The 22,036-nt window shown below is 41.2% G+C and overlaps 1 protein-coding gene across 8 annotated transcripts in view; it reads left to right on the top strand.

Moving 5' to 3' along the window:
- The window catches only part of FRY (FRY microtubule binding protein), a 441,494-nt gene that overhangs the window by 217,286 nt on the left and 202,172 nt on the right, over positions 1–22,036 (top strand). For 7 of the 8 annotated variants that reach the window (XM_053900511.1, XM_053900505.1, XM_053900498.1 and 4 more), the window contains one exon: positions 11,181–11,380. The exons of the other annotated variant lie outside the window; for it this stretch is intronic. In XM_053900511.1, the coding sequence (XP_053756486.1) occupies positions 11,261–11,380 (120 nt within the window). In that variant the 5' untranslated portion in view covers positions 11,181–11,260. The remainder of the gene's footprint in view (positions 1–11,180; positions 11,381–22,036) is intronic. 8 annotated transcript variants of the gene reach the window in all.

The raw sequence follows: 22,036 nt of genomic DNA, 5'->3' as shown, positions 1-22,036 counted from the left end.
GGCTTCTAGGGTTGATACTCTAAAAATGCTTCTTAAACACCTTAATTACTGTAACATCGCATCAGGAAACCTACGGTGCATGTTTTCTCTACTGGGGAATAGTGATAGGACTGGATTTCAGGTTCACTTGTGTAAGATGCACTGTCTTCTATCCTGTTTCAGATTCCATCTTTGTTCTTTTTCCCATAGTAGCTGCAATGGTCTTTAACTTGTGTTGTCCCTCAAACGGCCCTTCTTGAGCCCACCCTCCACAATAACATCAGCTCAGCATTCTTCCCAGAAATCTGCTAACTCCCAATTGTCCTCCAAATATAGTCTAAACTCACATTGGCTTACCCTTCAAAACCTTAATTCTAATAATAAGAACTAAACACCTCTATTTTTTTATAGGACTTGAGAGTTTAAGTTTTTCATATATATGTACTTGCTCCATTATTTCATTCACACGAAGACTGTATTATGGAATCAGATGGGTTCCATTCAACAAAGATTAAGCAAGCACAGTTGTTTAATTAGTTATGCCAGATACTGTGCTAAATACATGGAATAAAGACAAGATGTAATCTTGTTCTTGAGGACTTTACAGTCCCTTAGTGAAGAGAAAGTTTGAACATGTGTGCTAAGATAGGGATGTGTGGTAGGAGGGTGAGAGGGTTCCTCCTCGAGGAACGAGGAGAGATTCTTAGCAGACGCGTGCACCTGCCATGCTGTTCCCTGTGCCTGGGTTGCCCCTTTCTCATCTCTACCTATCAGAATCCTTCAAGACCTGGGTCGAGTGCCATCTATTCCATAATGTCTGGCTAATCGATGGCCTAGAAAAGAGATAATGCCTAGTTAGTATAGGGTTTTGTGAAAGACTCTCAGTACATAATTCTTTTTTAATGTTAACACAAGTCTTGGGTTTACAACTAGGAATAAAGACAGGCTTCCTTGTGTGTCCACCCGTAATAGAGGAAGTTGCTAGTGGTCAGGACTAGTCTCACTAGCTAGTCTCAGGAAAGGGAGTGGAGCCAGAGAATAAGGGGAAAGGTTAGGATCATTCGTAAAACTTTCCCACATAGAGAGGATAAATGATAGAATCTCACTAATTCATATTAATTCAAGGGAAAGCAAATGTTAATCTTTAAAAAAAATTTTGAGTATAGCTGACATACAATGTTACATCAGTTGCAGGTGTACAAGAGTGATTCAACAAGCTTATATGTTATGCTCACCACAAGTGTAGCTCCCATCTGTCACCACACAAGCAATTACAGTACCATTGACTATATTCCCTATGCTGTGCCTTTCATCCCTGTGACGTATTCACTCCATAACCAGAAGACTGTACCTCCTGCTCCCCTTTACCCATTCTGACCATCCCTGTACCCTTCTGTCAACCATCAGGTTGTTCTCTGTGTTAATAGGTTTGATTCTGCTTGTTTTTTTTAGATTCCACATGTGAGTGAAATCATACAGTGTTTGTCTTTCTCAGTCTGACTTATTTCACTTAACATCATACCCTCCAGGTGCATCCATGTTGTCACAAATGCCATGAAACATGCACCGTAGGTATATGTACACATACATCCATACCACATCTTCCTTATCCATTCATCTGTTGATGGGTAAGTGTTAATTCTTTGAACTGTGCAAGTATTGAATAAGTGATGTTTTATTAATTTTGACTATATATTTTATATAGTCGTAGAATGAATACTGGTGCTAGAAAGGACAACCTGGCCTGGATTCTTTAAAAATAACAGATAAGGAAACTGAAGCCCAGTTGGTCCAAGTTCATCCCCCAAGTTCATATAGAGCCATACTAGGACCTTTGACTCCCCATTTGGTGTTCTTCCTATGTTTTGCCTCCAGAGCATTAACTTAGTTAAAGTTAATGAAGCATATCTATAGGCAAATGGAATGAAAAACAATGTTATTAACTGGATTAATTGGTCCTCTTTGTTTTCCCATTTATTTATATCAGAGACATCAAACTATACTCCTGGGCCAACAGCATTGGCATAATCCGGTTATGCCTAGTTAGGATTAGTTAGAACTGGTTATCACTGGTTAGAAATGCAGGTTATTGAGCCCCATCCCAGACCCGCTGAATCAGGTGGGGTGCAGCCTTCCAGGCAAATCTGACATGCCGAGATTCTGATCACCACCGATTCACATTGTAAATCAGCATAGCCTTTTGAAAGTTACCATTAAAAACAAAATACAAAGCCTTGTCCAGTTTATCCTAAAGTTTGACTTAATGCATTGCAAATTAATGAGATTTGTGCTGCACAAAATAAGCCAGAAGAGGAAGAAAATGGAGAAGAAAAGAAAAGGAGAGAAGGAAGAGAGGCCAGTCAGTGGAGGGCACATGAATGAGAGCAGTTTGTCTGTTTTGCTGAGAAGGAAGTTGAAATTCAGGATTATCCTGCCTCTAGAAGGTTATTCGATCTCCTTTTGGTGAGAAAGGACCTTGAAATGTCAATGTAACCTCATCTTCCTTTGCTCACAGATCTTGGCAGACATTTGTTCAGGCTCTGATGACAGTACCTACTTTGAAAATTGGGGAAGGTCCATGTAATTGCATCTTAGCAGATGACAGACATTTAGAAAGGCAATCATTGAAGTGTTACTGTCATTTCTGTAAGATAAAATACTGTAAGTCAAAGGAAGAGAGAAAAGAAAACAGGGCAGTGACTTGATGCCTACTTTCTCTTTATTGAACTCCTTCACTCTCTCCCGGGTATCCAGTCTCTAGGAGACCAAAGACAAAACTGGTGTGCAGAGGTTGCAGACTGAACAGAAGTTCACTTGCTCCTTGTTAGAATAACAACCAGTTAAAGTTGATATCATCAGTATATCTAGGAAGGAATGGTCTCTAGATCTTTCTAATGTATGTCAGTAATCAGATTTCGTATATTTTATGGGTCTTCAATTCTTGGCTCTGTTTTATACTCTTAGCCTTCCCAAAGCCCTTATACTAGCTAAAAGACGCATTCGAGTTTAAGGGGACAGAGAACTTGGCAGGATGCACCTCTGTGGCTGGCACATTCTCCAAATCACAACATCTGTATTTTATTTCTTCGTCCCCTGAAGTCCCCACACTGGCTCATACCAGGGCCAAACTGTGGGTAAGGGAACTTATTTTATTCAGTCTTCCTCATAAACAACTGGTTTGTTTTTAAATTCAGGATCATACAAGAAGCTCAGAAGATATACATGGGATCAGATCCTGGGTCAACCACTCTGTGACCTTAGGCAAGACACTTAAGCTCTCTTCACCTACATGGTCTTAGCTGTAAAAGTGAGAGGGGTTGGCCTTCCAAGATTATTTTTGAGTATTAAAGACATTATCATGGGGCACCTGGGTGGCTCAGTCGGTTGAGCATCCGACTTCGTCTCGGGTCATGATCTCACGGTTTGTGGGTTTGAGCCCCGTGTCAGGCTCTGTGCTGAACTCTTGCTCAGAGCCAGGAGTCTGCTTCGGATTCTGTGTCTCCTTCTCTCTCTGCTCCTCCCCCCGCTCACGCTCTGTCTCACTCTGTCTCTCAAAAATAAATAAATGTAAAAAACAAAATTTATATATATAAAAAAAAGAGACAGTAACTATCTTAGAGCCATCTTGTGGACCCTGAAACTCGAAGGCACACAATTTGAGGACTAGAGAATGGAGAGAGTGAAGTAGCCTGAGAAAGGAAGAATGCATTTCATCAATGAAAACGCAGGGAACATTACCAGAATTTTACAGAATTTTACAGAAATTAGTTAAGAAGAACTTAGCATGCCATTGAATATATTTTTCTTCCAAGGCAAAAAGCATTTGAGTATTTTTGCCTTGTACTCTCTTCTTGACCAGTTTTGAAACATATAAAATTAAGAGTTATCCATCTCTTTGTTAAGAAATGTTTTTCTGTTGCTCAAACTAATTGTTTCTTTAAATCTCAACATTTTCCATTTCTTAAGAATACCCTTCAGAGGAAAATAATTCTTCCTATCACATTTGCAGGATTTTTTCTTCTTTTTATCCTAATGTATTTTGCATGACTTTTAAAGTTTCTGGCCACTTTGAGTATTTGCAGTACCTTTTAAAATACCGTTTCTTAAGCACCCTTATAAATGCATTAGTGGACAATTTATTATAGTTCTATACACAGTGTGACATGTTCTCACAGTAGCTGCGTCATTCTGGGTTTGTTATGTTTTATGAAATGTTCCTGTAATGCCAGTAAACAGAAAAAGTCTTACAGGAAAAGAGGGATTGGGGGGGAAACATCAAGTCTTCAAGAAGGATCCCAGCACTTGGGTACTGACAGGATTTGCCCTTAGAACCCACAAAACGAATGAGGTGCTGAGAACTGGCAGAAAGAATAACATATATCCAACTGTGAACAAAGAAATCTAATCAATCTACTCCTGTGTTAAAAGATAGGTTACAGTGATCTGTAGGAAGTAGAGTTGTTTAAACGGACCTCCATCTCTAAGAGGAGTAGCGACTTTGAACAGTGACCGCCATATAATCTCAGGGGCACTTCAAAAGAAAAGGAAACCATTTCTTCTTTATTTCAAACTCTCAGAGTCTGATTCCCATTCTGGGAACATCAGAGCAAGCACTGAATATTGTCAACAACTAACTCTGCGCTTGTCTGTCTTTATAAGTGGGGAAAAAAGCCGGCAAGGATGGGCCTCTTTCCTGAGTTATATACTTTGTGAGGGGAGGTGAAAAGGCTGCACGTCCAATGGGCATTTTGATTCATGCTCTTCACAGCCTGGTTAAAATTCTCATTCCCAACCAGAACAGATGCAAAAATGGGCAGGTCAAAGGGATGGGTCAGAGAAGCAGATCCTGCCCAAGCCAAGTGTGTTTGGATTTCCTTAGACACCAAGAATGCACACGGCTCTCGTTGCTCTCCACGGCAGTTCCAAACCCAACATTTGAACCTCTATTCCCTCACTGTGTTTAATTTCCCTTCATTTTTGAACATACTGCGATCTGACTTGCAGTTTGACTCGCGGTGTATATGTGCGTGTGTGTGTACAAAACATTGCGGATTGTATGGTCCTGCTTCAGCAAACCGTAAACTCTGTGAGGGCGGGAACTATCTGTTGACTGCTACCTTCCCAGGGCCTAGAACAGTGCTGGAAACCCAGGTACTCGTTAAAGAAATATTGGTCGAAAGGAATGAGTGAACGAATGAATGACAGCCTTAACAAGTGAGGGGATCAACTTCTCTGAAAATCTGACTGAGAAAACCAATTGTTGTCCTGTAACATGTGGGGCCACTTACAGCCTCTGGGACATTCATATGAGGAAACTCGTTATAACATTAACTTTCCTTGCAGTGACATAATAAAAACGTAGCCAAACTATGAGTTGTGGGGTATTTGTATTGGTGTCGCAGTTTGGAAGTTAATAATTCCTGGAAATGTTGGCAATTCAGGGAAAGTTTACTGAAGACCTTAGCCAGCTAAGAACGGCCAGCCTAAAAATCATGTTATTAGTCCATGACACTGGGGAAAAAAATAGTCACGTTCAGGAGATCATCGTTTGCAGTTAGAAATAGATCTAATAAAGAGCTAATGAATGGGCCACAAAAGCCTCAAACAGATTTCTTCCAGACTAAGGAATGGGCCCTGCTTACTAGAAGAAATAGAGACTCAGGGAACAAGGGGAAGAAGCTCCTGAAGCCATCCTGCAAACCCAAACAGAAACCGAATTTGGGCTAAAATAATGGCATCGGCAAAACCCGTTTAAGATACAAGAAGGCAATGGAGAAAAATTAGAACGTGTCAAATCCAAGAGGAAAATGTCAATGAGAAAATCTAAACAGAAAGCAAATTCCCAAAAGTTTCAGTAAGGAAGGTCCTGGTTAATAACTGAACGTGATGCCCTTGTGGCCCGTGCCTCCGTTCCCCGCCCACAGGAACCCAGGTCTGAGTGACTTTCTAGGGACGTTGAGCTGATGTGTGCAAATAGGGAGATGAGCTGAAGAAGAGAAGGAGAGATGGTTAAAGCAGATGGAGAGGAAGCTCAAAAATTTATCACATGCAGGAAAATTTAAATGAGAGAAAGCGTTTAATCTAGCAAATGAAATCGTTCCTTCAACGTGTCTTTTTAGGTGGGGAAGATAACAGTGACCTGTCAGGACCCTTTCATCATCAGGGATCCCTATTTCCAGAGGCCCCACCATGGAGGAACCATGGATGGCACGGTCTCCGCGAAGTCTGGGAGGGAATCCTGACCTCCGGCCGACTTGCTTGCCTGGCTGGACAGAAAGTAGTGGCAACCGTGGTGGGAAGAGTCGATTCAGACAGTACTGCCTGCTTTGGCAGAGCCAGAGAGGGGCCAAAGTGTGACTATTACTGCATTGCTGGTTTGTCTGTTGCAATAAAAAATAAGTTCCAGTTAAAAATTAGACTTATGGGGGCACCTGGGTGGGTCAGTCAGTTGAGCGACCTATTCTTGGTTTTGGCTCAGGTCCTGATCTCATGGTCATGAGATCAGGGCTCCGAGTAGGGCTTACTCTGGGCATGGATCCTGCTTAAGATTCTCTCTCTCTCTCCCTCTCTCTGTCTCTGTCTCTCTGTCTCTCTTTTTCTCAAAAAAAAAAAAAAAATCGGACCTATGAAGAAAGAGATTAATTCTTCAGAGTGAAATTCTTAAGGTTGTTATTTACCCTTTATACCCCAAACCTTTTTTTTAGGCTTACCTTTTGGAAATTGACATCACTCTTCCCACCTTCTCAAATACAGGACTACATATCAAACTGATTTTAGCTTTTCCATAGGACTTAAGGTCATCATCATGAATATTAGTTGTGACAACATGCTAGATGGATCTGTCACTGCCCCCACACTTGTCAGAGTGTCTGATTCTGTGGCCTTGTGCCAAATGGCTTCACACAACTGCATTTTTCAGTTACAGAGCCTTTTTAGAGTAGTGCCTTCCCCCCGGCCTTCTTTTGCTATTAGAGTTTCTACCCAAGATGTTGCATCTTTCTTTGTAATTTTCTGTTTCCAGACTACTGTGAACTTCAAAACTGGGCAGTGGATCTTAATTATGTGTAGATTAAAAGCCAGTACACAGGGAAAAATCTAATGATGTTTTCTAGTGGTAATGTTCTCATATTTAGACTAGTAGAGACTTTGTGACTCAATTTTGACTACCAGGGAATATGTATTGTCACCAAATAACTGAGCTCCTGAAAGGTGCTACGTCATATGTTTACTTTTGAAAATTATTCCGACAAAAGGCTAGGATTTGTTATGAATCAATTATGGTAGGATACAGAGAGCTATTAAAACAGAGTGGGTCTCGTTCAAGGACATTTATCCCATTAAATTTTACTGCATCTCTATATGCCCCGCTGATCTGTTTAAAACAGGAATGATGGGCGCCCTCCCCTTGAATCTCTTTCAGCTCTGGCACAGGGCTCTGCTGGGCTAGGATAGTTCCTCTCCAAGGCTGTGTAGACTCTTGCACTCACAAGGATGTCTGGCTCTGAGGTACAGGTGACTAACTTTTTTTTATGACAGCAGTGAATTGGTACCTTGGCCGTTTAAATGGAATATTCATCAGAGACACATCCTGGTATCTGGAGTTCAGCTATCTGGTTCAAGAGGCAACATTTCAGAAGACTGCCGGAGGTCACTCTTGAAATTTCTCTCACTGGGGTCGGGACTTTTAGGCCCCAGAGTCTTTTAATTATGGATCTGATCTTGCAATTACGTATTACATCAAGCTGATTAGTGCTGTCTTCTAGAAATGGATTAAATCCTGTGGAAAACTAAAGGTAATGAAAGATTGTCCTTCACTTAGACTTTCTCAGTTTCTATTCCAATCTCCAGCCCTATGGCACAATGCCCTGGAAACATGAGGAAAATACCTCGTGGAGACCTTAGTCCCTTTATTAAGTTGGTCTTGGGATCCCAGGCTTCCCATTTCCAAAAGGCACCTGCACTGAGGAGAAGCAGGTAAAGGCAGAGGAGTGGCCAGAACTTCATTTGCATCACCTGATTTTGAATATGTCCGATTAGAATCAATCATGCCTTTTAGGAAGCAGCTTCAAGTGCTGTTTAACTGACTCTTCCTTGCAAATACTGCACCCTCTCCCTTTAATGACTCTAACTACTGATTCGTCTCTGAGAGCTCCCTCCCTATGAGTCAAGATGTACAGAAATAAAGTAAGGTGTCATTTCAGGTAGTTATTTAAGGAGATCTACTGAGTATTATCTGTATAAAGAACTCTGTATTAGACTAGGAGGCTACAGTCTTATTCGGGAACTTTCAGAGGATAACACGGAGAAGAGTATATGGTTCAGTTATGGGGCCAAGCCTTGGCAAAACTGTGTGACCAACTGATGATTACTTCTCTTGTCAGCTATCTTCTGAGTCTTTCTTAGGTAATGTAGGATGGAAGAGGCCAAAGAACATGAGATAAGTGTCTAAATCTGGTAATACAGACTTACCAGGGAAGAGTGGGCAGGTGGAGGTAGGTTTTGTGGAGATCGATCTACACGTGGCTCTGAAAGGACAAGAGAGTTAGATGATCAGAGAAGAGTGGAAAGGAGCAGGAAGAGAGAAAGGAGGAAGGCATAGGGAAGAAGAGTGTGCTCCTGGGCCAGCCAGGGTATCAGCCTGGCTTGGGGACAGGGTGGAAGCAAACTGCTGAAGGCTATCAAACCCAGACCATGTGTGAAGGCTGGATGGTAATTAAGAGCCAGTGAAAATCTTAAGAAAAAAAAAAGTTATAATTACAGCCATGGTGAAGGGGCACCTGGGTGACTCAGTTGGTTAAGCGTCTAACTCTTGGTTTCTGCTCAGGCCGTGATCTCATGGTTTCGTGAGTTCAAGCCCCGTGTTGGCTCTGCACTGATGGTGTGGAGCCTGCTTGGGACGCTCTCTCTCTCTCTCTCCCTCTCTCTCTAGCCCTCCTCTGCTCACGTAGTCTCTGTCTTTCTCAAAATAAATAAATAAACTGAAAAAAAATGTAAAGCCATGGTAAAGAAAAATTTGGTATATAAAAGGAATGAAATAAAGTCAGCACAGAGGCTGCTATAGTAATTGAGCCGTAAGTTTCCAAAGGCCTGGACCAGGATGGAGCTCATAAGAATGGAGAAGAAATGGAATAATATACATAAAACATGTTTTAGTTTTATAACTTGAGAAGCCATAAAGTGTGGTGGTAGTTGAGATATGGGAAGATCCTCCAGATGTAAGGGACCCCTCAACTGTGTGGCAGGTCGAATGGATTAGAGAGAAAGCATAGAGAAAGAGGAGATAGACCCTAACACAAGGACGTGTTTGTCATCCAATAAAATAAATACAATTTTTCATTAGCTTCCTCAGAATTTTACTTGGGATAGAAAGAAGGGAAGAGAAGACTTGAGTTTATTTTCAGTTTTGAGAAAAGTATTCAGCTTTCCTGGAGAACTTTTTCCCTCTTTCATTATCAGTGACAGGCCACCCTTCTCTTACTATCCAAACCAGCATCCAAATGAAGTCCCCTTTTTTCTTCATCTTTTCTTTAATCTCTGTATTCAGCCACCCTGAGCTGGAGAGTCTTCCTTTTAAAAGTCTACTTTATTGGGGCACCTGGGTGGCTCAGTTGGTTAAGCGTCCAACTCTTGATTTTGGCTCAGGTCATGACCTCGCAGTTCGTGAGATCGAGCCCCGCATTGGGCTCTATGCTGACGGTGTGGAGTCTGCTTGGGATTTTCTCTCTCTCTCTCTGCTCCTCCCCTGTTCTCTCTTTCTCAAGATAAATAAATAAACTTTGAAAAAGTTACTTTATCATCATCCTGTCCTAAGCCACTTAACTCAACATTTCTTTCATTGGCTATCATGACCAACCGTGTCACAAGTACTTAGGTGGAAGGAGATAGCGCATGTTAGAGTTTGACGTGCCAAAGTACAGTAAAAAGTAGAGAGACGTGAAATTTTCATTTACGAATAAAAATTGCTTTCTCTATCAAATTAAAATACTTGTCTGACTCTGTTGCATTCTAAAAGGAGGCCACTCACTAGGGACTCTCACAGCTGCCTCTGTTCAAGATCTAATCCAAGCAGGGAACCTGCACATTTTGGAAGAGGTGAGGAGAGGTATCCCAACTTGAGCCAAATGGTGGCGTGAGTGAAAAGTCAAATGCACATCTCGGATGGCATAGATGGGGCACTGCCTGAGCCTTTAATCTTTCAAGAGGGGCATCTCTTTCAGGAGCAAGAGCCAAATGGGCTTCTGAAACTTCTGGGTCATGGAAACTTCTGGAAGTCACCACCCCAGAAGTCTTTTCTTTGTTTAGAATGAAGCACGGAGAGCTCCTGGCCATTAGGAAAACCAGGACAGGAAATCACTTTTTTTCCATATACATTTTCTTAGTCCATTTCCCTGGCACATAAAAAACAAGCAAAAAACATCTTAAATGTTGTAGGATTCATAATTCAACATCAACAATTATGTTGTATGCTTACAACATAATTCACCTAGGGGCATCTGGGTGGCTCAGTGGGTTGGGCATCCAACTTCAGCTCAGGTCATGATCTCATGGTTCATGAGTTCGAGCCCCACATTGGGCTCTGTGTTGACAGCTCAGAGCCTGGAACCTGCTTTGGGTTCTGTGTCTCCCTCTCTCTCTGCCCCCCCCCCCCACTTGCACTCTGTCTCTCTCTCTCAAAAGTAAACGTTAAAAACTTTAAAAAAGAAACATAGTTTACCTAAAGCAATGCAATAACCAGAAATACTTTGAGATTATCAAACATGGCATACTGCAAACTTAATGTAATCAAAATAATTACATTCTGACACTATTCCTTTTTTTAATTAATTAATTTATTTTTGAGAGAGAGAGAGAGACAGAGAGGCAGAGAGAGAGAGAGAGAGTGCACAAGTTGGGGAAGGGCAGAGAGAGAGGGAGACCCAGAATCTGAAGCAGGCTCCAGGCTCTGAGCTGTCCGCACAGAGCCAGATGCGGGGCTTGAACCCACCAACCGTGAGATCGTGACCTGAGCTGAAGTTACACACTTAACCAACTGAGCCACTCAAGTGCCCCTGACACCATTCCCAAAGAACACGGCCAGGTTATGACATCAAATGCAGCATTCTTCATATGATTCATATCCGTACGTTGATGGCTTAATACAGCCAATCTGGATACTTAGGATGTTATTTTCAGCCGGTAAGAACATCTGTTGTATTTTTCAGCTTCTCCAGTTGGCAACGGTTATATCAAGCCTCCGGTTCCACCTGTTTCTGGCACACAGAGAGAGAAAGGGCCGCCGACCATGTTACCCATCAACGTGGACCCAGACAGCAAACCAGGAGAATATGTCCTCAAGAGTTTATTCGTCAACTTTACCACTCAGGCTGAGCGCAAGATTCGCATCATCATGGCAGAGCCTCTGGTGAGTATGCGCCACGACACCTGTTTCAATTCGTCTTTATACTAAATATAGTAGACTTTAAAGCTCTGAGGAAAGATGGATTGTTTTCCCCCAGATTTCCAAAGATGTTTTTGATTCCACAGGTGATTTTTTTTTTTAAAGATTATGATTAAGTTTCCCGATTTAGAGGGGAAAAAAATGAGAGGGGCGCCTCGGTGGCTTAGTCAGTTGAGACTCCAGCTCTTGATCGCGGCTCAGGTCATGATCCCACGGTTTGTAGGCTCTGCACTGACAGTGTGAAGCCTGCTTGGGATTCTCTCTGTCTTTCTCTCTCTCTCTGTCCCTCCCCCACTCATGCTCTCTCTCTCAAAATAAATAAACTTAAAAAAAAATGACAGTCAAGGACTTTAAAAGAATCCTTAGCAAATACATTTCCGTGGCATGTTTCATTACTGCATTTGAACAGTAATAAGCATAATTTAACAACAGGAAGTGTGAGTCCTAGAAAAACTGTGTTCAGAGTCCCTGCCACGCATTTATACTTGAGTCGGAATCTTTTGTCTGTTTTTAAAGTAAATGAGAAAAAAAAATCATTCTTCAAGTGGCTTCCTGGACTTCCAGTTTGAGAACTTGGGTCTCAGCGATCTATTGTCTGAAGAAGTTATTTGGTGAGTCATTTAGAAACACCTCTTTGTTTTCTGAAAGTCGGAGGACAGGAGATCCTCGGCTCACTTACCTTTAGGTCCCTTATTAGACAGATAATGTCCGTGGACGTCAGTATCTTTCTTTGCAGATGATTCTGCTACAAAATAAGGCATGTGTTTCAGCCTTATGTTAATTGCTCTAACAAGGGCTCTAAAGACAGAGTACTGAACCTCAAAAGGACAGTCAGGAAGGAAGAAAGGCCAATGGGCAGATTCAGATTACTTGTTTTCTGACCTTGGCGGGAGAAACACAGTAGGAGAAAAGGCAAGGAATCCAGAGTGACACAGCTTTTTCTATGAAGCTCGGCTTTGTACCTCCTGAGAGGATCCTGGGGCATAAGAAGACGCTGAGAGGTTTGCTTTGCAGCACCAGAGCTTAAAATAATTAAGTATGATGGTGTTAAACCCACAACAAGTCTCTAAACAAATACATAGCAGATGATGTTCGACATCATCTGTTAAAAATGACCTTTGGGGCGCCTGGGTGGCGCAGTCGGTTAAGCGTCCGACTTCAGCCAGGTCACGATCTCGCGGTCCGTGAGTTCGAGCCCCGCGTCAGGCTCTGGGCTGATGGCTCGGAGCCTGGAGCCTGTTTCCGATTCTGTGTCTCCCTCTCTCTCTGCCCCTCCCCCGTTCATGCTCTGTCTCTCTCTGTCCCAAAAATAAATAAAAAACGTTGAAAAAAAAAAAAATTAAAAAAAAAAATGACCTTTGTAAGAATCACAATTGAAGAGTTGGGAAACAAAATTCAAGAATATTTGTTAAGTATATGGTTGCCTGACGGTTACAAATTTTGCATTTTAAAGTTTTTATTAGATCAGTGGAGGTTATCTTTATGAATTCTACCTTCCTATTAGGGAATGTTTCTTGGTTTTATAGTTTTAATCATTTAAACCTCAGTACGGTACCTTTTCCACATTCACTTATTTTTGAAATTTATTTTTCTGCTACTCTTTCTGCTAATAATAGCTAATATTTCTGGAGTACTTACTATGTGCCTGGCACTGTGTTTCATTTAGTGTCTCCTTTAACCTTTACAATAACCTCAGGTAGGTAGTATTTATATCCCCATTTACAGATGGAAACGTTGGCACAGAGAGGGCGAAGTAGTTGCCTAAGGCCACACAGTGTTGATATGAACTCAAGCCTAGTACCTTCAGAGCCCTCCTCTGAACCCTCTACACTCTGTTGCGTCTTTACGTGGACGTCCTCACGTGAAGATACCTTCTTTAATGTCTTACAACCAACCAACACAGGGCTCTCCTGTAACTTAAACTGGCCAAAGATCAAGTACCCAAATTCTCATTGCCCCAAATCGTGCTGATCCCTGGAACCCTCTGAGCGCCTGGGTAGATTCTGAGGCTGCCCGGACTCCCTCCCCTGGCGGAGGGTGGGAAGCCAGCTTGGGTCCAGAGGTCACGGGGGAGTTTAAGGAGGAGAGAGCAGTAAGGCACAAGGAGGAGTTATTCCTTCACCGTGGCAGATCAGGGTCTCTGAAATTGTTTGTCATAGTGCATTTCCCTAAGGAGCTGGGAAGTTGTACCAAAGTTTAAAGAGATGCTAAGACTAGGCCCTGACATCTTTTGAGCCATCCCTTTTTCCAAAATAATAGTTTAAATGCCATTATTTGAAACTTTATTAAGTGGGGTAGTTTGGGGCTAACTTTTTCTTCACTCAGCTTGGCATTTGTTTGGATGGCATTTTCTTTTTGGAGTAAACGTCACGTCTAAAAATCTACTATGTGCCATAGCATTCTTTTAATTAGAGGTAGACAATTTTGTTCCTTTCAGTGAGACGCCTTAAACGTCCCTAAACAGGAAAAATGGGAAAGAAAAAGTGTAAGTCCTTTTCACCAGCAAATCTTTATTGTGGGCCTAGAGTGACAGGCCACTGGATGCTGAGTGCCAGGTAGAAGAACATTATGTTCAAGAAATGTATCAATCAAATTTCAGTATTGTTGCTTTTCATAAAAAGGGGCTATTTATTTCCCCCTGTACTTTTTGGCAGAGACGTAAGCTTCCGTGCCATATCCGTTTCTGGTCTGCTGAAAAATGCTTAGTAATTTTTGTCCTTGTACTTGTGCACTTACGGGGCCATACACGTGAGTCGATTTTGCAGCTCACTGCTGGATTCAAAAAATGTTACTGTGCATTTGTTAGTTCTGTAGCCATAGCAAGAGGTGTTATTTATTTTTTTGAGAGAGAGAGAGAGAGGGAGCGTTATTTGAGAGAGAGAGAGAGGGAGCGTTATTTGAGAGAGAGAGAGAGGGAGCGTGAGCATGGGAGGAGCAGAGAGAGAGAGACAGAGACAGAGACAGAGTCCCAAGCAGACTCCACACTGCCCACACAGAGCCCAACACGGGGCTCGAATTCACAAACCAGGAGATCATGACCTGAGCGGAGATCAAGAGTCAAACATTTAACTGACTGAGCCACCCAGGCACCCCAAGAGGTGTTATTTTTGATGTTTGTATAATACATTTAAAGTGAATTCCAATAAAGGCTCACTACTATTTCCCTTGCTCAGATAGGTCTATTTGAAAGACATTGAATCCTTTCAAAGCCTGAGTTTATGTAGCTTTGTATCAAAGCACAAAGTTGTTTTCTTTTTCTTTAATGTAATTGGAACTTGTAGGGGAATGGTAAGGGTAAATTTCAAAAAGTTGGAAGTAGAGATTTATTACTTATGGCAATACTCAGGAATCTCTGTTTTTCAGTTTACTTTCAAAAGACTAAGTTCTTCAAAATTCCACATCAGCCTGCGTGGGATCAGTTATACACAGCATCAAAATTAAAGTTGTATCTATGAGTTTCCAATGTCCAAATAGCTAACTTTAATGAAAATAAAAGACAGGAAGGAAAAATATTCTACCAAAATTACATTTTAGCTTGTTTTTCTTTGCAAACATTCTTCACTAGTTCAGCAGTATTGTTCCTTGTGCTCAAAAGATGCTCAGGTCATATCTATTAATATTTGTGGATTAGTCAGTAATTTTACTCTACTTTTATTGCTTCATGGGGTTAGTTTTTTTTTTTTTAGTTTATTTATTTATTTTTGAGAGAGAAAAGAGAGGAGGGGCAGTGAGAGAGGGAGAGATGGAGTCCCAAACAGGCTCCAAGCTGTCAGTGCGGAGCCCAACGTGAGGGCTCAACCTCATGAACCGTGAGATCATGACCTGAGCTGAAGTCAAGTTGGACACTTAATCGACTGAGCCGCCCAGGCGCCCCACTTCATGGGCTTAGTTGATAGCATTTGCTTTTGCCCAGTCCTACCATTATTTTACCTTTCCCATGCCAAGTGTCTTAAACAAGCTAACTTGGATTATCTGTGGCTTTTTAAAATTTTATTTCAAATTTTAAAAAGTATAGAAAAAAATAATACGGATGTTCATTCCTTTTGTCTCCTACTCTTTCCCTCTGTTTACATTTTCTTCTTCCCAAGGCCCCTGGGTGACTCAGTCGATTACGTCCAACTTTGGTTCAGGTCATGATCTCACAGTTCAGCAGTTTGAGCCCCCCATCAGTCTCTGTGCTGACAGCTCAGAGCCTGGAGCCTGCTTCCAATTCTGTGTCTCCCTCTCTCTCTCTTCCACTCCCCCACTTGTGCACACTTTATTTCTCTCTCAAAAAATAAATAAACTTTAAAAAAATATTTTTTAAATAAATACATAAATTTTCTTCTTCCCAAAGTATGTTTTCTGTAATTATTTAAGTAAGAGTCAGTGGGTGGTAAATCACTCAGTCTTATTTATCTAAGAGGTCTTTATTTATCCCTCAGCTATCAGTAATAGTTCAGCTGGGAATAGAATTCTACTTTGACATTTATTCTCCCTCTAGACTTTTGGTGATATATTTCACTATGTTGCCACTATCACTGCTGGGGGAAAGTCTTTGGTTGACTTGTTATTTCTGGATTATTGATTTTTGTTCCGTTTGCTTTTATGGTTTTTCTCTTTGTCTATGGTGTTTTTCAGTTTCACTACACTGTGTTTAGATGTGGCATTATTTTTATTTTCTTGTTGGAGACTCTCATGCTTCTTGAATTGATGGTTTATGTCTTTCATCAGTTCTGGAAAACTCTTAGTTATTAATTATTTGAATGTTGCCATTCTTCCATTTTCCCTCTTCTCTTTTTCTTGCATCCCTATTAAATATATATTAGACATTCTCATGCTGTATTTCATATCTTTTTACCCTTCTTTTATTATTTTTATCTCTTGCTACTGCAGTCTGAGTAATTTTCTCGGGCCTATCTCCAATTCATTAATACTTTCTTGAGCTATGTCTAATCTGTTGTTTAACTTGCCTATTAAGAATTATAATTTTGGTTACTGTATTTTTCATTTCTGGGAGTGCTGTTTGCTTGTCTTTTAAAATCTGTTTAGGTGTATTTTGTTTCTTTCTTAAGTTTACAGTTTCTATTCTATGTCTTTGATCACCTTAAACGTACATTTTTTGTGTGTCTTCTTTTATTTTTTATTTTTTTAATGATTATTTATTTTGAGAGAGAAGGAGAGAGAGAGAGAGAGAGAGAAGGTGAGTGGAGGAGGGACAGAGAGAAAGGGAGAGAAGGAATCCCAAGCAGGCTCCATGCTGCCAGCACAGAGCCCAACTTGGGGCTTGATCCCATGAACTGTGAAATATGACCTGAGCCAAAATCAAGAGTAGGATACTTAACAGACTGAGCCACCTAGACACCTCTGTGTCCCCTTTAGATTAGTCCCAGAGTTATCATTATCTGGGGCCCAATATTATGTTGGCTTGGGAGTTCATGTATCTAGAAGGTGATAAAAGCAAACCCCAAACTCATGTAGTACTTGGGACTATGATTTCAAATTCTCAGGGAAGGTGTTGTTGTTGTTATTGTTGTTGTTGTTGTTGTTACCCAGAATCCAGGCAGGGACTGCCGGAACATCTTTTCATCTTCCTGTGCCAGTGGATAGATTTTCCCCTGCCCATTGTTTCATTGCTTAGAACTAGACTTAAGTGTCTTATTTCCAATGTCCCACCTCTCAAAGGCCCACAGCTTTGTTTCCTGTCCCCAAGTAGACAACAAAAAAGGCCTGTAGGCTAATGAGACCAGTAATCCTCTCCCAGGACAGCTACCATGTCACCTCATAACTTCTTGCTTTTAATTTCCCTTCTCATTTCTTGTGAACTTACTTCGGCATTTTAAAAGAATCATATATTTCACTCATCATTTCCAAGTACTTATATAGCATGTGAGATTTTGAGTTTTCTTAGTCCACTTTCCTGCCAGTCTTCTGCTGGATTCTTGGTTTGCTTCTCATGCAGATGAGGGTGGGCCTTTGCACTGTGAGGTTCATGTGCAAGCAGAAGTTCCCATGGCAAGGTTGGTGGGGGCGGGGGGGGGGGGTGCAAAATGAGTAAAACAAAGAGTTGAAAGACTGTCGCCAATTCTTTCTCTTCTGATCCTATCTGATGAATCTTCCCTAAGTACAACCCTGGGCCTTTAATTTTCTTGGTCGAAACCTTCATTTCACACCCTTTCACTCTTTGAAAGACCACCTGTCTTTCTTCCCCCCTCCACCTCTATGAACCCATGTTTCACTTCTGTGCTTCTCTGCCTCCTTCCTAGATGGCCACTGATCTCTTCCTCCTGGCTGTCTTTCATCCCATCTTTCCAGGTCCCACCTGGGGTACTTCTCAGTACCTCGTCATCAAAAAGGTTTACTTGGTTTCTTTCCTGCTGACTCCATACAACTGTGCAAATGTGGATATACACACCTATAAATCTCTGTCTGAAGCACTGTATCATTCTCTCATGCAAACTGCACTGTCTTTATTGAAATAGAATACTAAAGTAGGCTACAATAGAAAATATTAGAGTATGGTATAGGTATGAAGGGTAAATATTGCTTAACAAAAAATTGAGTAATGTGTATGTATACCAGCCCATAATGTAAATGTATATTTATGTATATTTTTATGGCGGGTGGATGGGGGATACAGATTTTGTAAAGTTAAACATTATACTAGTCAGTAAGTTCCTTAGAGGCAATAATTGTGTCTGATTCATCTTTACATACACACACACACACACACACACACACACACACACACACACACAGCAGGTCCCCATATCTAGGACTCTGCTTTATATACAGTAGACAGTAAATAGTTTTTGAATAAATGAATGAGTGTATGAATAAGTGAATGGATACATGGGTGAATAGATAGAAAAGTTAATATAGTAGCTTAAAAGGAATGTCTTTGTAAGAACCCGTGCTTCTCAGGGTCATTTTGCCAACCTCTAAACTGATAATAATGGATTTTGTTTTGTCCTTTGTACTCCTTAGCAGGTGATACCCTCAAATCTGCTAAGTATAACTAACACTGATTCTCAGCCTTCTGCCTTGGGGCATCTAAGGATACCTCATTTTTCATTGATATGGTCACCTGCTTCACCTTAGCAATATGTGAAGAGGAGAGGTGGGTTGACTCTTAGCAGTTGGACACAGTCTCAGAATATACATTCTCATTATCTAGGAGTCTCTCCATTTATATAGCATCTGTCACTGTAGTCACAGGCAATTACCTTCTCAATAAACTCTTCCAAAAACAAGACTCTCCAGCTTTTCAAAAGCAAAAGCACCCATAATCTTGACTTTGTTTATTTAATGGACAAGAATGGATAAAGTCAAAGACAAAACAACTTTTCATTCAGTCTGATCTGAATTTGAATCTTGATTCAACCTCTTTAGTGTCATGTGGCCTGGAGCCAGTCAATCTCCCTTTTTTATCATTTGCAAAATTCGAGTAATGTGATGTACTCCTAGCACATAGAACAGTCGAGAGGGTTAGAGGGAATGTGTGGAGCTCCTGGTGTAATCCTTAGCATCCACTAAGTGCTCAGTCATCACCATCATCATTGAAGAACTTGTATCAACCAACCAAATCTTCTGGTATATTTCTTTGGCGGCCAGCCTGCTACTTCCTCACTGTGTTCATTCCAAAGGAATAGAGGGGGTGCCTGGGTGGCTTAGTGGGTTGAGCATCCAACTCTTAATTTCAGCTCAGGTCATGATCTCATGGTTCATGAGATCAAGCCCCATGTTGGACTCTGTGCTGAGCCTGTTTGGGGGTCTCTTTATCCCTCTCTCTTCCCCTCCCCTGCTCATGTGCGCTCTCTCGCTCTCTCACTTTCAAAATAAATAAACATTTTTTTAAAAAGGAATAGATGCTTCAGCAGGGCGATTCGATGCCTGCTGTTGGCCATTCACTGTTACTATCAGATGGTTGTCCTAAAATCTCCCATGGCTATGAGAGGACAACCAAAGCTGGTTTAAGCAGACCTGGTCTGGATCCTTTAGGGACTTGTACTCTGGGAGGCGACAGAAGCAAACAAAGAAAGTATACAAGAGAAGACAGCACCCCACTATCTCACTGTGTCTCTAGAAAAATACTGGAGGCTTACTTGGATATAAATTGCGAAAACCTAGAAAATGAAATCAGGGATTTGAGCTGAGGCTACACAGAATGGTTTTCAAAAGCTTTCCGAGAGGAAAACGTACTGAGTTCTTGAGGGTCGGGGTCTCAGGAACAACTAGGAACATCATCGTGCCAGGCCACACTGTGAAGCCAGTGGCCCAAATTGGGAAAGGCTGGATTAGTCAACGAAGTAAAGCAAGTTCAGAAAATTTCAAGAACTTTCTTTTTCCCATTCATGTGTTTACATTTATTGCAAACCTCAGAGAGAACTATCTAATTTTCTTAAAGTTAGTCATCAGTTCAAACTGATTTTCTTCCCCTCCTCCCTACCGCATTTTATTGAGATATCATTGACATATAAATGATATAACATTATATTAGTTTTAGGTGAATTCATTTTAGGCAAATTGGTATTAGTTTTAGGTGTATAAGATATGATTTGATATATGTGTATATTGCAAAATGATCACCACGATAGGTGTAGTAACAACCATCACCAGGCAGTTACAAAGATTTTTTTCTAGCAATGAGAACGATTAAGATCTACCTTGGTAGCAACTTTCAAATCTACAATATGTGTTGTTACTACACTTGCCATGCTGTACATGACATCCCCAGGACTTAGTTACATTATAACCGGAAGTCTGTACCTTCAAGAATTTTCAACCACACTTTTCAGGCTGCCTCTTTCGTCCACTCTCCTCCCTCTAATTTGGCCAACAGACAAGAAACTTGATTTTTCATCGCAGCCCTGTTGCCAGCCTATGCCTCCAACAAAGCATTTAAATGCGATCCCTCATTGTTGTCTCCTCTATGAAATGTTAACAATCAGGTGCAGTTTTAGCTCTAATGTATATAATAAGTGAAATACAAGTATCAATTATTCACATCTCTGGATGCATTAAGTGAATCCACTCTGGTTTAAGCTTCTGGTATCCTTGCAAGGAGCTTCAGGGGAAACTAAATTGGATATTGGGCTGGGGGTTTCATCTAGATCTGTGGTCTATCGGCATAAAATGTCAACAAAAAGAACAAGAAATTCTCATTTTCCCAAGACTTACTCAGAGAGCAAGTAATTTATTCTCAACTTTGAAACCTGGAAAAGGGAAAAAAACACACCTAACTTTCATCCTGTCCTCTAGCAGAGCCTGGGGCTGAGCAAGAGGGCAGTGCTCGCCTTCCCCCCACGTTCTGATATTTCAAAACGTGTTTATGATAAACAGTGATGTGACAATGGGAGGGTTTATTATTGGGATTGCTTGAGAGCACCTGCTCGCAAAGTCATTAACGGGCAAGATACAAGCCCGATCTTCCAGACATTATCCCTGAGTTAAGCTTGGAGCACAGGTGTGAGGTGAGAGACACTTATTCATAATGATGCTAACTGTGCTGTTCTGGAATGGAGACTTCATAACATTACATGATCTATCAGGCTTGCCAACATAAAACAAACAAGGCAATTTCTGTTTTAATGTAAGACCAAAAGTAAACTAAAGGTAGCACAACATATCTTCTTGTTGTGCAAGTCTTTGAAGAATCCAGGATGCCAGGATTGCACCACACGTCATGAATCTGTAATGAAATATGCCTAAGACCAAGCCTGTGCGAATACCAGTCACGGCCAGCTGGCAGAAAGATGGAAAGGCCCAGCAATTAGTTAATGACAGCATTACTGCACGCTGATGTTGTTTTAGGTTCAGGCAGTAACGTCTGTTGACAAACCTTTGTTCCTTGGCCCTGTGTCTCAGGCTTCCAGCTCCTCCTGAGTGCTGATGTCACAAGGCTGGCATCAGGACAAGTCTCCGGTTAACCCTGAAGTTGAGCGGGACCTTGTCCACTGGTAGCCCACCAACAACAAACTATATGTAATGAGTTGTTGTAGCAGTTTTAGTGAATTCAGTTGTGGCTCTAAGTAATCAAGGCCTTTGGCAAGTGAAATACACATTCACCCTAGTCTCCTCTTTTGATTTTAGACCAGATACAATGAGCTAACAGACCCAGGTTAGGATATAGTCTATTTGTGGTTATAAAAGACCCTTTTTTTCACCTCTGACACATACAGAGACTGAATTCAGCCATGGTCCTCTGTTTGGCCACTTTCGATACCTGAGTTATCATCAGACTTCTCGGTATCAGAAAATATCAGATCTTTTAATCAGCAACCTTTTTGATACTTAAGAAATTTGTGAATTAGGAAATGCTGCTATACTAATGGAAGGTTAGAATGACCGCCTCTAATTAAGTATGTATCTTGATGTGGTAGATCATCATGAAACCTATTAGAATTGGTTATGTTTATAGCCTGATAGCTATTCACTAACCTTAACCGTGTGATATTTCATAATGATACTTCATCAAGCCGGTGACTTTTCGGCACTGTCTTCTATGTCTGTCTTCCTATCCTACCCAAATGTCTGTTGACTAAGGGTGTGTAAATAGCAGAACGCCAGCTTTAATGCCTCTCTGCACTGTGGATGCCAGTCAGCTTCCCAGAAGGACAACCAGCTAGTGTTTGTAGCCAA

Source organism: Panthera pardus, unplaced genomic scaffold (assembly GCF_024362965.1).
Source record: "Panthera pardus isolate Hobbes unplaced genomic scaffold, ASM2436296v1 HiC_scaffold_1, whole genome shotgun sequence".
Classification (NCBI taxonomy): Eukaryota; Metazoa; Chordata; class Mammalia; order Carnivora; family Felidae; genus Panthera; species Panthera pardus.
This window is presented reverse-complemented; position numbering and strand designations above follow the sequence as displayed.